Source organism: Trichomycterus rosablanca, chromosome 12 (genome assembly GCF_030014385.1).
Source record: "Trichomycterus rosablanca isolate fTriRos1 chromosome 12, fTriRos1.hap1, whole genome shotgun sequence".
In the NCBI taxonomy this organism is placed as follows: Eukaryota; Metazoa; Chordata; class Actinopteri; order Siluriformes; family Trichomycteridae; genus Trichomycterus; species Trichomycterus rosablanca.
In genome coordinates this window covers 39,988,989-40,000,840 of record NC_085999.1, presented here as the reverse complement: position 1 = coordinate 40,000,840, position 11,852 = coordinate 39,988,989, and the positions used below count along the sequence as shown (strand labels likewise).

The 11,852-nt window shown below is 36.8% G+C and overlaps 1 protein-coding gene across 1 annotated transcript; it reads right to left on the bottom strand.

The window, feature by feature from the left end:
- Positions 1–2,806: 2,806 nt before the first annotated feature.
- Positions 2,807–11,104, bottom strand: myl1 (myosin, light chain 1, alkali; skeletal, fast). Its single transcript, XM_063006469.1, has 6 exons — positions 10,895–11,104; positions 9,244–9,271; positions 7,399–7,542; positions 5,805–5,978; positions 4,471–4,548; positions 2,807–3,306 (listed from the first exon to the last, which is right to left on the bottom strand). The coding sequence occupies exons 1-6, from the start codon at positions 11,021–11,023 to the stop codon at positions 3,278–3,280; spliced, it is 582 nt and encodes a 193-aa protein (XP_062862539.1). The 5' UTR covers positions 11,024–11,104; the 3' UTR covers positions 2,807–3,277.
- Between the last annotated feature and the right edge of the window lie 748 nt (positions 11,105–11,852).

Below are 11,852 nucleotides of genomic sequence, written 5' to 3'. Positions count from 1 at the left end.
AATCAGAATCGCTGCTGTTATGTTATTATACGTGTTTGGAGCAGAATGGTTCTGTACTGGACGTTTCCAGCTCTGATGTTTAGGATGTTCATGTAGGAGAAGAGAACGACGAGGACACGACAGAACCCTTAAATAAGTGAACCCCTCCGGTCGAGGCGCTCCGGTACTTTTATCTCCTGCTCGTTTGTGCTGTTCTGTTTCTTTCTCTTTAGTTTTTTGGCTTCTGTAATTTTTGGGCTCCTCGTTTTGGCCCTCGCTCACTGAGATCCGTTTCGAAGCTCCTGTGGATGTGATGCAGTTTTATTCCTGTTGATATGATGCTGATTACAAATGCAAAAAAATCTATCAAATAAACTGGCCAGAAGGACCTGAGAACGTTTCTGTGCTTTTGTTTCATGATGTTGGTGAATGTGATCATAATGACAGAAACACTCAGATCTAGAATTAATAACACCTCTAGGAAATATGGGTAATCAGCCCTGAGCTACTGAGTTAACCAGTTAACCTAGTTTAGTTAATAGCTGGGTTAAGTCTAAACATCACTATAGAACCTGTGTGGTGATGTGGAGCAGCACATGATTCCACACTCTACTGAGATTTAAATACAGATGAGAAACAGAATCTGGAAATGGCCATTGCTGAGGCTCTGGGACTCCAGCGAACCACAGTGGAAGCCATCAGGTAATTTTACCCTCCTTTCATAAACTGCTCCTATAGATGGTAAAAAGCCTACAATGTCACCCAGAGGCCTCAGCAGTATGATCAAGACAGTAAAGAAAACCTCCCGTGTTACTGACCTACAGAACGACCCGCTGAAAGCTGGGACAACCAAGGACTTCACCAGGAATTCGGACAGGACTGCAGGGATCTGAAACACAGTTCTCTTGAGTACTAATCAAAACCAGAACTGTGTAACGGTGTTTACACAGGATCAAACAATTTAAATGTACTTATACGAGGATCTTCAAAAAGTTTCTGCACTTTATTTGAACTTTATTTATTAAGAAGTTTAAAACAAACTCCATCACTTTTCTACATCGTCGCCTTCCAATTCATTTTTCCAGTGTCGTACCAACTTTTTAATCCCGTCAGTGTGTGGTTGAGCTCGTAGCCACTGATGCGCCGCTGCTTTCACATCGTCATCACATGAAAATCTTCTTCTCCTTAAAGCTTCTTTCAGCCTCCAAAAAGGTGGAAATCAGATGGAGCTAAATCAGGACTATAAGCGTCTCTCAGTCTCTCAGACACGAGTGATTCCTACTCCTCCACCCTCACTGAGCAGAACCACAATATACACGTGAGGAAACTTTCTGAAGATCCCTTGTATGATATAACTGTGGACCGTACAGTATATAAACAGTATATAATGTGGATAATAATTTGCACTGTTCCTAAATTCATCCTGAATTTAATTGCAAACCTAAATGTGGTTCATATTCAGTTTTTAGCATTTTACTAAACTAGAAAATTAAAAACTATTTATTTAACTATTTAAAATGAAAAACTATTTTAAAAAATATTTATCATTTAAATTCTTGTTTTTATGTAATTGAGGGGTTTTTGTTTTGAACAGTTCAGATCTTATTTTATTTCACTGAACTGAATCTTACTTAATAATAATACTAGTAACAATAATAATAATAAAAACAATAATGATATTAATAATTATATAAATAATATAAATAATAATAATAATAATAATGATATTAATCATAATATAAATAATAATAATAATAATACGTTGCTTATATAGCAACTTACTTGGATCAAATGATGGTGCATTTAAGTGGCCCGGTGAACTGAACTAATCAGTTGACCAATCAGGGACTTCGCCGCTTTGTTTTGCACCTGAAACCCACGACCCACAGCAGATGTTTACTGAGGTTCTGATGGTGAATTAAAACCTGATGATCTATAAAATCATAAATATTGTAAATAAGAAGCAGCCGGGTGTGAGTGTGCACGCTAGGGTTGCCAACTTTCAAAACTGGAAATAAGGAACACCCTGGGCTGGCAGGTTGGCGGAAGGCATAGGGTGGGGGTTGCTTTGATTTCGTCATAGGAACATTATTAAAATGTTTAATATAGGCTGTTTAACATTTATTATTTTTGCTCTTTATAATAATAAATCAGAACCATATTTTAGGCAAAACAACACACATGAAGAACATCATGTAACATTTTTTTCTCAATAGTGCAAACTATTGCAAATTTCACTTAAAAAAAATAATAAAACAGACCTGGTATTATAAAAAATGCTGAACATTTCTCACACTTTTTCATAAATACTTGGGTTTTTTTTTGTCTTGTTTAGTTGATGTATTACAGTGGTCACTGTTTGAAATAAACTCAACTGTGTGGCATCTTTTGCTGGCATGTAACTTTTTTGTATTATATTTTGTTAGAATTTCATATCACATGTACACTGTCAATTTAATATTTTCTTCCACAAAGTAATTTTAGTTTACCAAACTAGATTTATTCTTAGGGTAATTTTGCTGTAGTTCAGCTTCTTCCAGTGTGGAGGTCTCAGTCTAATCTGCAGCATTTCTCTCCCATCGATAAAAATACTGAATAAAGCGCGTCCTGTATCAGTTCAATACGGAACACCACGTTTAGTTTCCTAATAAGGAACGATTCCGTATTTTACGGGACGGTTGGCAACCCTAGACTGCACGCGTCCACACCCACAGTGGGTGGTGCAAACACTAAAGGAGATAAATGAGGGATATAAAACAGCTTTTTCTTCATGGTTTTATGTTTTCTCCACCCTGAGCTGCTGAAGGAGAAACGTAGACGCGGCGTGTTTAGTTTGTGAAAAGTTTATTATGAGAAACGACAGAGACAAAAAATAAATTACGACTCTGGGGGGTAAAAGGGGCGAAACCAAAACCAGTCCACAGTGGAGGCGGTATATATTAGCACCTTCAGACGACGAAAACTGGGAGTGTGTGTGTGTGTGAGTGTGTGTGTGTGTGTGTGTGTTTTTAGGGTTGTCTACCATAAAGAGCAGCCATGACACCCCGATCCTGCCTCATTACTGCCCTACTGTGGACGGATGTTAGCATGACAACAAGACAGAAGAAAATGAAAACGCCTTCAAGTGTGAACACGACGAGGAGGAAAGAAAACGAGGGATATAAACAAGAACGGCTTAGACGTGCCACAGTCCCTTTATTTCACTTTGTTTCCCTGCTGGCTCAGGAAACAGCGCACAGACGTCCTGACACCATGGGGTCAGGAGAAATATTCGAGCTTCCTCATGAGCCGCAACTGCTTACACTGACATGATGTGTTTCACAAAAGCTGCACACAGAGAAGGACAAAAATATAATTAACATATTATCTGTTTATAATATACACACACATGGCTAAAATACAAACTATAGATAGTAGTAAAAATATATTGAAATAATATTTGAATTGTAAATATCAGTGCAATTATTTGAATTGTAAAAAAGTGGTAATTAGGTAAAATAAATTATTAAATTAAATATAAACTTCTCTATTATTTATTGTCAAAGAGTTTTAAAAAGGTTTTAATGATTTAATGCTTAATATTTTAAATAAAATAAAAGTAAATACAAATAAATACAAGCTCTAATAAGACAAAAACGGAAGTTAAAAAGTTAACATAATTTATGTTAAAAATGTTTCCTGAATTATATATTTCATGCTTTTATGAAAATCAAAACAACAGCAAAAATAACTGCTACTGCTAAAAAAGACATTTTACCAGTACTGTCTATTTCTAAATGAGCAATTAAAGGAGGTGTAATTATAAATAAATAAAAGAATGAATAAATTAATAATTCAATCAAGTAAAAAAAGAGCAAAAATAAGAAAAAAGAAATAAAATAAAATGTAAAGGAAGAACTGAAGCAGTGCTGTAGCTGAATCTGCTTTTACCAAATCTGACCACAAGAGGGCGCCAATGTTCCCCCCGTATCACTTAAAACCACGTACCAGCAAACTTCAGTACAGCTAACAGGCTAGCAATTAGCATTGTAATACTTGCTAAATTAAGTTTTATTTTTACTTTTTTGGACTGGAGGAAAAGTTTTGAAGGAAAATCTGACTGGTGAGGAGTTATTTGGTAGGTCAGACAGGTTTAATCTCACGTTATGAAAATCCTGCTGATTTGCATGTTTCTGTTTCATTTCAGAGTTTAACTGCACAGTTTAGCTCTCAAAATCTCTCAGAGCCTTAAAATTCATTTTAAATTTCATTAAAGTTTAAGTTTAATATTAAAAAATCATCCTGCATTATGCTTCTGTGGTAAATGATATGAATATTTAACCAATAATAATAAATAAATATTGCTTGGGACTGTTTGACATGGAATTATAAACTAAACTCATTAATAAAAGTTGATATAATATAATAAATATAATAAAAATAGAATTTTTTTCTTGTTATTAGTAATAAAATCCGTCAGTTTGAAGTTAAACCTCGTTCTGCAGTACTGACCCTCATAGTTGACGCAGCCGTTCTCGTCCTCCTGTCCGGCCATCAGAGCATCGACCTCGGCCTCGGACATCTTCTCACCTGGAATAGATATCAGTTTATAAATCAGCTGAACCTGATATTACACACGAGCATTACACACTGTATATTATAATGTATATGGTCATTCTGCTGACTGAGACATAACCACTGCCCCAGTTTTAACCTGCTACCTGTAAAAATAAGCAAAATATAATAATAAAGCGTCTTTGTTAACAACGAGATACGCGGTTAAATCAAGGTGGCGTTAAGGACTTTTATGCCGGACGTATTTGGGCACAGTGGTGCACAGCAACAGAGTCCTGGGTTTGAACCTCAACCCTTTTTTATTCTGTTAAATACACAAACCGGCTGGATTGGATGCTTTGAATTAACTTTAACCAGGACTGAAATGAAAATAATATTTGGAATGGAGAGGTTGCTTGTATTAAATGTACAATATTAATATTAATATAGACCAAAAAAGAACATGGGTTTAGTGCTCATATTAAGGTGGGCTGGGACTGACGTATAATAATATAGTGTATAAAGTAATGGAGGGTGCGGTATAGATGGGAAGAAGAGAGTGCGGAGGGTGGATTGGGTGGTGTAGAGTGATAAGGGTATCAGTCAAAGTGAAAAGGATAGTCTACATGACAGTAGTGAGGCTTGTCAGGAGTGATGTGGACAGACAGGATCAGGACAGAGTTTATTAGTGGGACGGAGCGGGTCAGATGTTTGGGTGGAGAGACTGAGACGATCTGAGCATGTGCAGAGGAGGGATGAGAGTTCTGTAGGGAGAAGGTGCTGATGATGGAGAACATGCAAGAGGGCGGTGGGAAAGAGGAGGACGTTCAGGACAGGGTGACAGGGAGATGAATAAACTGCTGTCGCGCCCCCTAATGGGAGCAGCCGAAAGAGGATGAAGAAGAAGATTTATGGTAAGGTAAGAGGTCAGTGGTTAAGATACTGGACTAGTAAGCATAAGGTTGCTGGTCTGAACCCCACCACTGCCAGGTTGCCACTGTTGGGCCCTTGACCAAGGTCCTTAACCCTCAGTTGCACAGACTGTATACTGTCACAGTTCTGTAATTTACTTTGGATAAAAGTGTCTCCTAAATGCAGTAAATGTAAGTAAATGAAAAAAAAAAAAAAAAAAAAAACACTTTGGTTCTAACAGGTTTTAGCAGATTTGTGTTCTTGGACTGTTGTTTACTTAAACTAGAGTAATGAAATGTTTACTATGGAAGCACTACTGTAAGTCGCTCTGGATAAGAGCGTCTGCTAAATGCAGAAAATGTAAATGTAAAATGTGTTACCCAGTGTTGAGAGGACAATACGCAGCTCAGCACCCATCACTGTGCCGTTTCCCTCCTTGTCGAAAACACGCAGACCCTCAACGTAGTCCTCGAACATCCCCTTGTTAGGACTGTTGACGACGTACTGCAGCATGGGCAGGAAACCCTCGAACTCCACTCTCTTATTGGCCATATCTGTAAAAACCAGAGCTCAGGTCAGAACTGTGGGGGACAGGAGCGGATATAAAGAGCCGCGGATGCTGGGGTGGTAATCGAACCCCTGTAATGCCCCCTGTACGGGGTTCTGCGGGTCATGTTGTGTATATGAATGGTGCAGAGGTTTGAGTGACGTTCCAGTGGAATGTAAATACAATAATATAAACCTGATGGATATGAGGGGAAGCAGCGGCTCTCACAGGGACACATAATAAAACTAAACGTGTTTCTGTTCTCTTCTATTATCATGTTTACGTCTTTATTTACATTCTAATAGACAGAATACAGAGAGAATAAAGAAAAACCCTCCGTCATTAGGAGTGTCCAGAATGTTAATGTTAACAGTTGCGTGTTGGTTTGGTACGTCGCTTCATTTTTAGTTAGTTAATCAAAAAAGGTTAAGATAAATTCTGTTCTAAAGTCTGTTCTAAACTTAAATTGTTGTTATTATTATTGTTATTATTATTATTATTATTATTCAAATAATTAAATTATCACTTTATTATTATTATTATTATTATTATCATTATTATTTTTATTATTATTATTATTATCATTATTATTATTAATATTATTATTATTGTTATTCAAATAATTAAATTATTACTTTATTATTATTATTATTATTACTGTTATTATTATTATTATTGTTATTATTGTTATAATTGTTATTATAATTATTGGTATTATTATTATCATCATTATTTTTATTATTATTATTATTATTACTGTTATTATTATTACTGTTATTATTATTATTGTTATTATTATTATTATTGTTATTGTTATTATAATTATTTTTTATTATATTATCATCATTATTATCATTATTATTATTATTATTATTACTGTTATTATTATCATTATTATTATTATTATTGTTATTATAATTATTTTTATTATATTATTTTTATTATATTATTATTATTATTATTATTAGAGCTTTTATTACATGGTTCTGTTATACTCGAATACTCGAATTTTCATGTTTTGTTTGTTATTTAATTAATTCTGTTGATTATATAATGACTGTTTTGTTGGTGAAATAATCCAGTCAGGTGTATTTAGTTAGTAGTTAGTAGTTAGTAGTTGGGGGACGGCACAGTGGCTCGGGGGGTAGCACTGTCGCCTCACAGCAAGAAGGTCCAGTTGTTCATGACTGTGTTTGATATTAAAGTTTAAAACATGATGATATAATCCTAATAAATAAATAAATACATAATAGTTAGTAGCTGGGTGATATAAATAGTGCTCTAAATGTTGTATGAAATAGGACAGGACTTTTGGATCCATGAAACAGCTCTGGCAGGTTTTCAGCTCCATACCACGTTAAACATCAGCGAGCTGAACGTGTTTTGATGTATGTAGATGTTTGGACTGTAAGGACTGTGGATCGTACCGTCAGCGCTGGGTTTGCCCAGGATGATGTTCACCTCCTTGTTGGTGGGGTTTTGGCCCAGAGCGCGCATGATATCGGCGATCTGGTTGTAGGCCACTTTGTTGTCACCGACCCTGTCGAAGAGGCCGAAAGCTTCCCTGTAGTCTGGAATAAAAGAACAAGGTGGAGAAGGTTTCATTCAGCCGATCGTCTTACTGTGGAGTTCATTAAGATTTCATTTAGAGAATAGAGTTAAAATATTCAGACTATAAAAACGTCCTTAAGATGAGGGAAGTTCTGCTTTCATATCTGCTTCATTAATAAACGAATCCTGGATCTCCTGCACATCAGGATCAGTGTGTCATTAATATACGGACGCTGAAGCTGATGTATAAGAAACTGCGTTTATTTAGAAGAAGGAATCAGACGGACTTTGTCTCTGGTGTTGAAGCAGGTTGTTCCATTTTTATTTCTGTGCTTTTCTAAACACAACAAGCGCACAACCATCGTCCATAATCTTCCACTTTACTCTCCAAATTATTTCAACTTTATTCTTGAAATGTATATAGTAAAAATAACAGTGGATCTAATGTGCTGGTGTATATTATACATATCCAATATAACCAGCATTTATTGTTATTTTTACTCTCCGTCAGACACTAGGTCAATCAAAATCAGAACAGAACCAACCAATCCTTTATTCTTTTATAGTTTTTATGTCCTGATTTTCAGTCAGACAGGCAGAATAAAAAGAAAATAAAGAAAAATCCTCTATGATCAGGTGTGTTTTGGTTTGGTTCGTCGCTTCATTTCAAAAAGTTAGTAGAAGATTATTAAAATAAAGTTTAAGATCATCCTGTAATGAGGTCCTAATCCTCAAACATTAAGACTAGCAGCTGCACACATTCCCATTAACCTCCTCGGCAGGGGGTCTCGAGGACGAGCCGGGTGAAGCAGCTCGGCTGTGGGCGCGGTGGAAAGTGAGCTGTGAAAGGTTAGTACCCGGGCGCGGACGCCAGGCCTGAGGAAGGCGTTCGGCTTGCTCACTTGGAATCGACACTCTCTCCTAAGAATACATCTCCGTCCTTATAAAGGCACCAAGTGTTCCACGTCCATCCAGGAATGCTGAGCGCTGTGTAACTAACACCAGGCCTGAGGAGCCGTCAGACCATTCATCTGCTCAACAGATGCCCACGCTAATGCCCACCGCTGATCTGTGTAGCATTAATTAATGAACATTCCTGATAACCTCATCCAATTAAACGCAGAGTTTATTAAATGAACTTAATCAAGACAATGACGTTAACCAATTAACCAATCATCACCTTCTATTTATATTTTTATATTTACTGACCATTTTCAGGACATCGTTTTATATTTAACAGCATTTAAAAGCAGAAATGATCTTTTTATTTTAAGGATATGATATAAGGAACGTATATTTATTTATTTTGGGTTACTGTTGGTTAGTTTCAGGTACTTTAATGTAGTTTAATGTAGTTTAGATTTAATAAGACATTATAGATGAACAGATTTGAGCTCTAATTCTGTATCATCACTAAAACAAGCAGGTTTGCAGGTAAGACTTATTATAAGACGTCTCGTTTCTGGCTGCATGTGAATAATAAAGCACATTTATGATAAATTGAAGTAAGAAATGAATTATTTTGTTTACTTTCAGGATCAGTTTCCTAGATTACATTCATCCATCAATCAATCCATTCATAAATCTACTCCTTTATTCATTCAGCTGTTTGTTCAGTCATTTATCCACATTTGTGCAGTATGTGTTATGATTTCTACCTAAAGAAATAAGAAATAATTTCTATCTAATAAAGAACGAGGTGTTTGTGTAGGTAAACTCACCCTCGAGCTGGTCAGGACTGAACTCCACCTACAGGGAGACAAAAACATGCTGTTATATTTCTGTTCTGATAAACAACGAGCATCTTTAGGTCCAGTTAAATCTGTTTGTTCGGGACTTTTAAAGGTCCAGTACTCTTAATAATCAAGTCTAGAGTGACAGGAGCGAGGTCAAACATCCTAAAGGTGACATGGAAGAGACATCAAGAGTACTACGACTTAAAAACACCTGATAATATTCAGATCAGTTCAGTTAGGGGTTATAAATAATAAATCATTATAAAACTGAATCATTAAAAGAGATGACATGAAATACTTGTATAATTAGAGGAAGTGTCAGGGTGTTTGGTCTGATCTTTATATTTATGTGTGGAGTGATCTTCACTGTGATCATGCAGAGACACTGAAGTGTCAGTAATAAATATTTATATATTTTTATATTCATTGCCGCAGTGGTGAAACATTAGATGAAACTACACCATAGGTTTAATAGGTTTGTTTTGGTCTTGTGTTGGCTCTATTTCACTTTAACATTATTATTATTATTATTATTATTATTATTATATAGTGGTGGTTTTAATGCTTTCTATAGTCTCATATGTAAACATGTTTGGCAGAATTAAACGTCTGCAGTGTGAGTGCCTTTAAAAATGAGTTTTATTTAGTTTGGACCAAAGTCTAGAAGTTCACTCAGCTTGGTTTAACTGTATGTCACACTGTATGGACAATAGAATTGATCCCAAATACAAAAATATATATAAAGAGCTGAATAAATCTGCAGGGTCTAAATTAATGTCAAATTCTAATAAAATTTTAAGTTAAACTAAGAGATGGTTAAGAGTTTCTCAGTGTTTTTTGGATAAAATGGAATTTTTATTTGAATATATTTGGAATTTCCCAATATAAAATTAAAACCTGGATATTTACTGGACATAAGTATTTTTAAGGTAGGACTTCATTCAGTGATGTGCTGAACGTAAATTGCTCGAATCCTCCAAACCTGAGCCCAGCGCTCCCTCACTGATGATGATTTTTGGAGGTGAATCCTGAGCGCTATAAATACATCTCTGGAGGAGCGACGGTAGAAGCGAAAGTCTTGAGTATCGGACGTAAATCTGAAGCTTGTCGTGCTTTATTTAGCTTCTTCTATAAATGTAACCTGAGGAACGGAGCTCCATCTTTGGAGGTCTGGACGTCTTAAGCTTGTCTAGATTTGGTTACGTGCAGGATCACCAGGAGAAACTGAGGTGGACGTGGTAAAGTCACCGGGGTCTAGAATCATTAACTCTCGATCGATTGATCGGTTAGTCTTTATTAGTCTGGGGTTAATCAAACCAAATCCATCACTGATGGTAGATTTTTACACAAATATATCTTTATAATGTCATAATGTTATAATATACACGGAGGTTCTGATTGGTTTATCTAATAAACCGCATCTCTAGTACAACACTGGTAATAAAAAATGAAGAGAATATAAACGCTGCATGTTTTGGGCTGCATGACAAATAATCCAGGCTGTGATTAGTTATTATTTATTAGCTAAATTACTCAGCTGAATTAATTAAACATAAAGTGATCATGAATCTATAAGAATCTGCTGTTTAAATGAACGAGATCGATCCCTGTGTGTACCGTGTTATTCTCTGATTACCTTGATCGTAGACAGATCTACTGCCGCTGTTTTGGGTTTGGCCTCGGGTTCAGGAGCGGGTGCGGGTGCGGGCGCAGGTTCTGCCTTCTTTGCCGGCTCGGGCTTCTTAACGTCCTTCTTGGGTGCCATTGCTGGATTGTAAGTGTCACCACCGGGGAGGGAGTGGACCACGACCTGGAGGATGCTCGGCGCTCTCTCAGAAAGCGTGGGTGTATATATGCGCCCCTCTTTTACTCCGCGCCGGATTTGCGGGCGTGTGGACGGATTGGCCGGAGGGGCCCGGAGGCCGGGCCGGTGTTCTTTAAATGGAAATGGGAGGGAGGCAGGGGGACGGGGGGACGAGGAGGAGAGCCGAGCTTTTTTGGAGTAACAGGTGAAAGTGGAAGAGGTCGCGAGGGTTTGGGAGTCGGGGACTGTCGTCACGTACTCAGAGATTTTAGTGCTGAAGAGAAGAATGAGCAACTGTCTTTTACTGGGGGGGGGACACTCACTGTTCCACAATATCCAGTATTAAACACCCACATTAACCCCAGTCCTGCAGCTTTTAGTTCATTTATTTGGTTTAAAACATCGACTATTCTCATGAGAACCTCGTTGTTTCTTTAAAATCTGCAAAACAAAAAACGGTGGGGTTTAACCTTTAACCTCCTGATTGACAAGCATCATTTTGACACTCAGAATACCATAAACAGTCAGGAAATAAACTAAAAAGCAGTTTTATGATAGAATACTATACAGAACTTCTCAAAGTCCAGCTAATATTGAATGATTTTGCTTTATTTCTGTTAGCAGGGGTTTATTTTCACCCCATAGAATTCGCAACTGATTTTTCTTACGTGTCTAAAGTTATTCCAGCTATTAACCCCGTTATTATCTCTTACTTTACCCCAAACAGCCCCCACCCCCCTCCCAAAAAACCCCAGTTGTATGTAAGTCCATGACTGTAAAGTAACGCGGT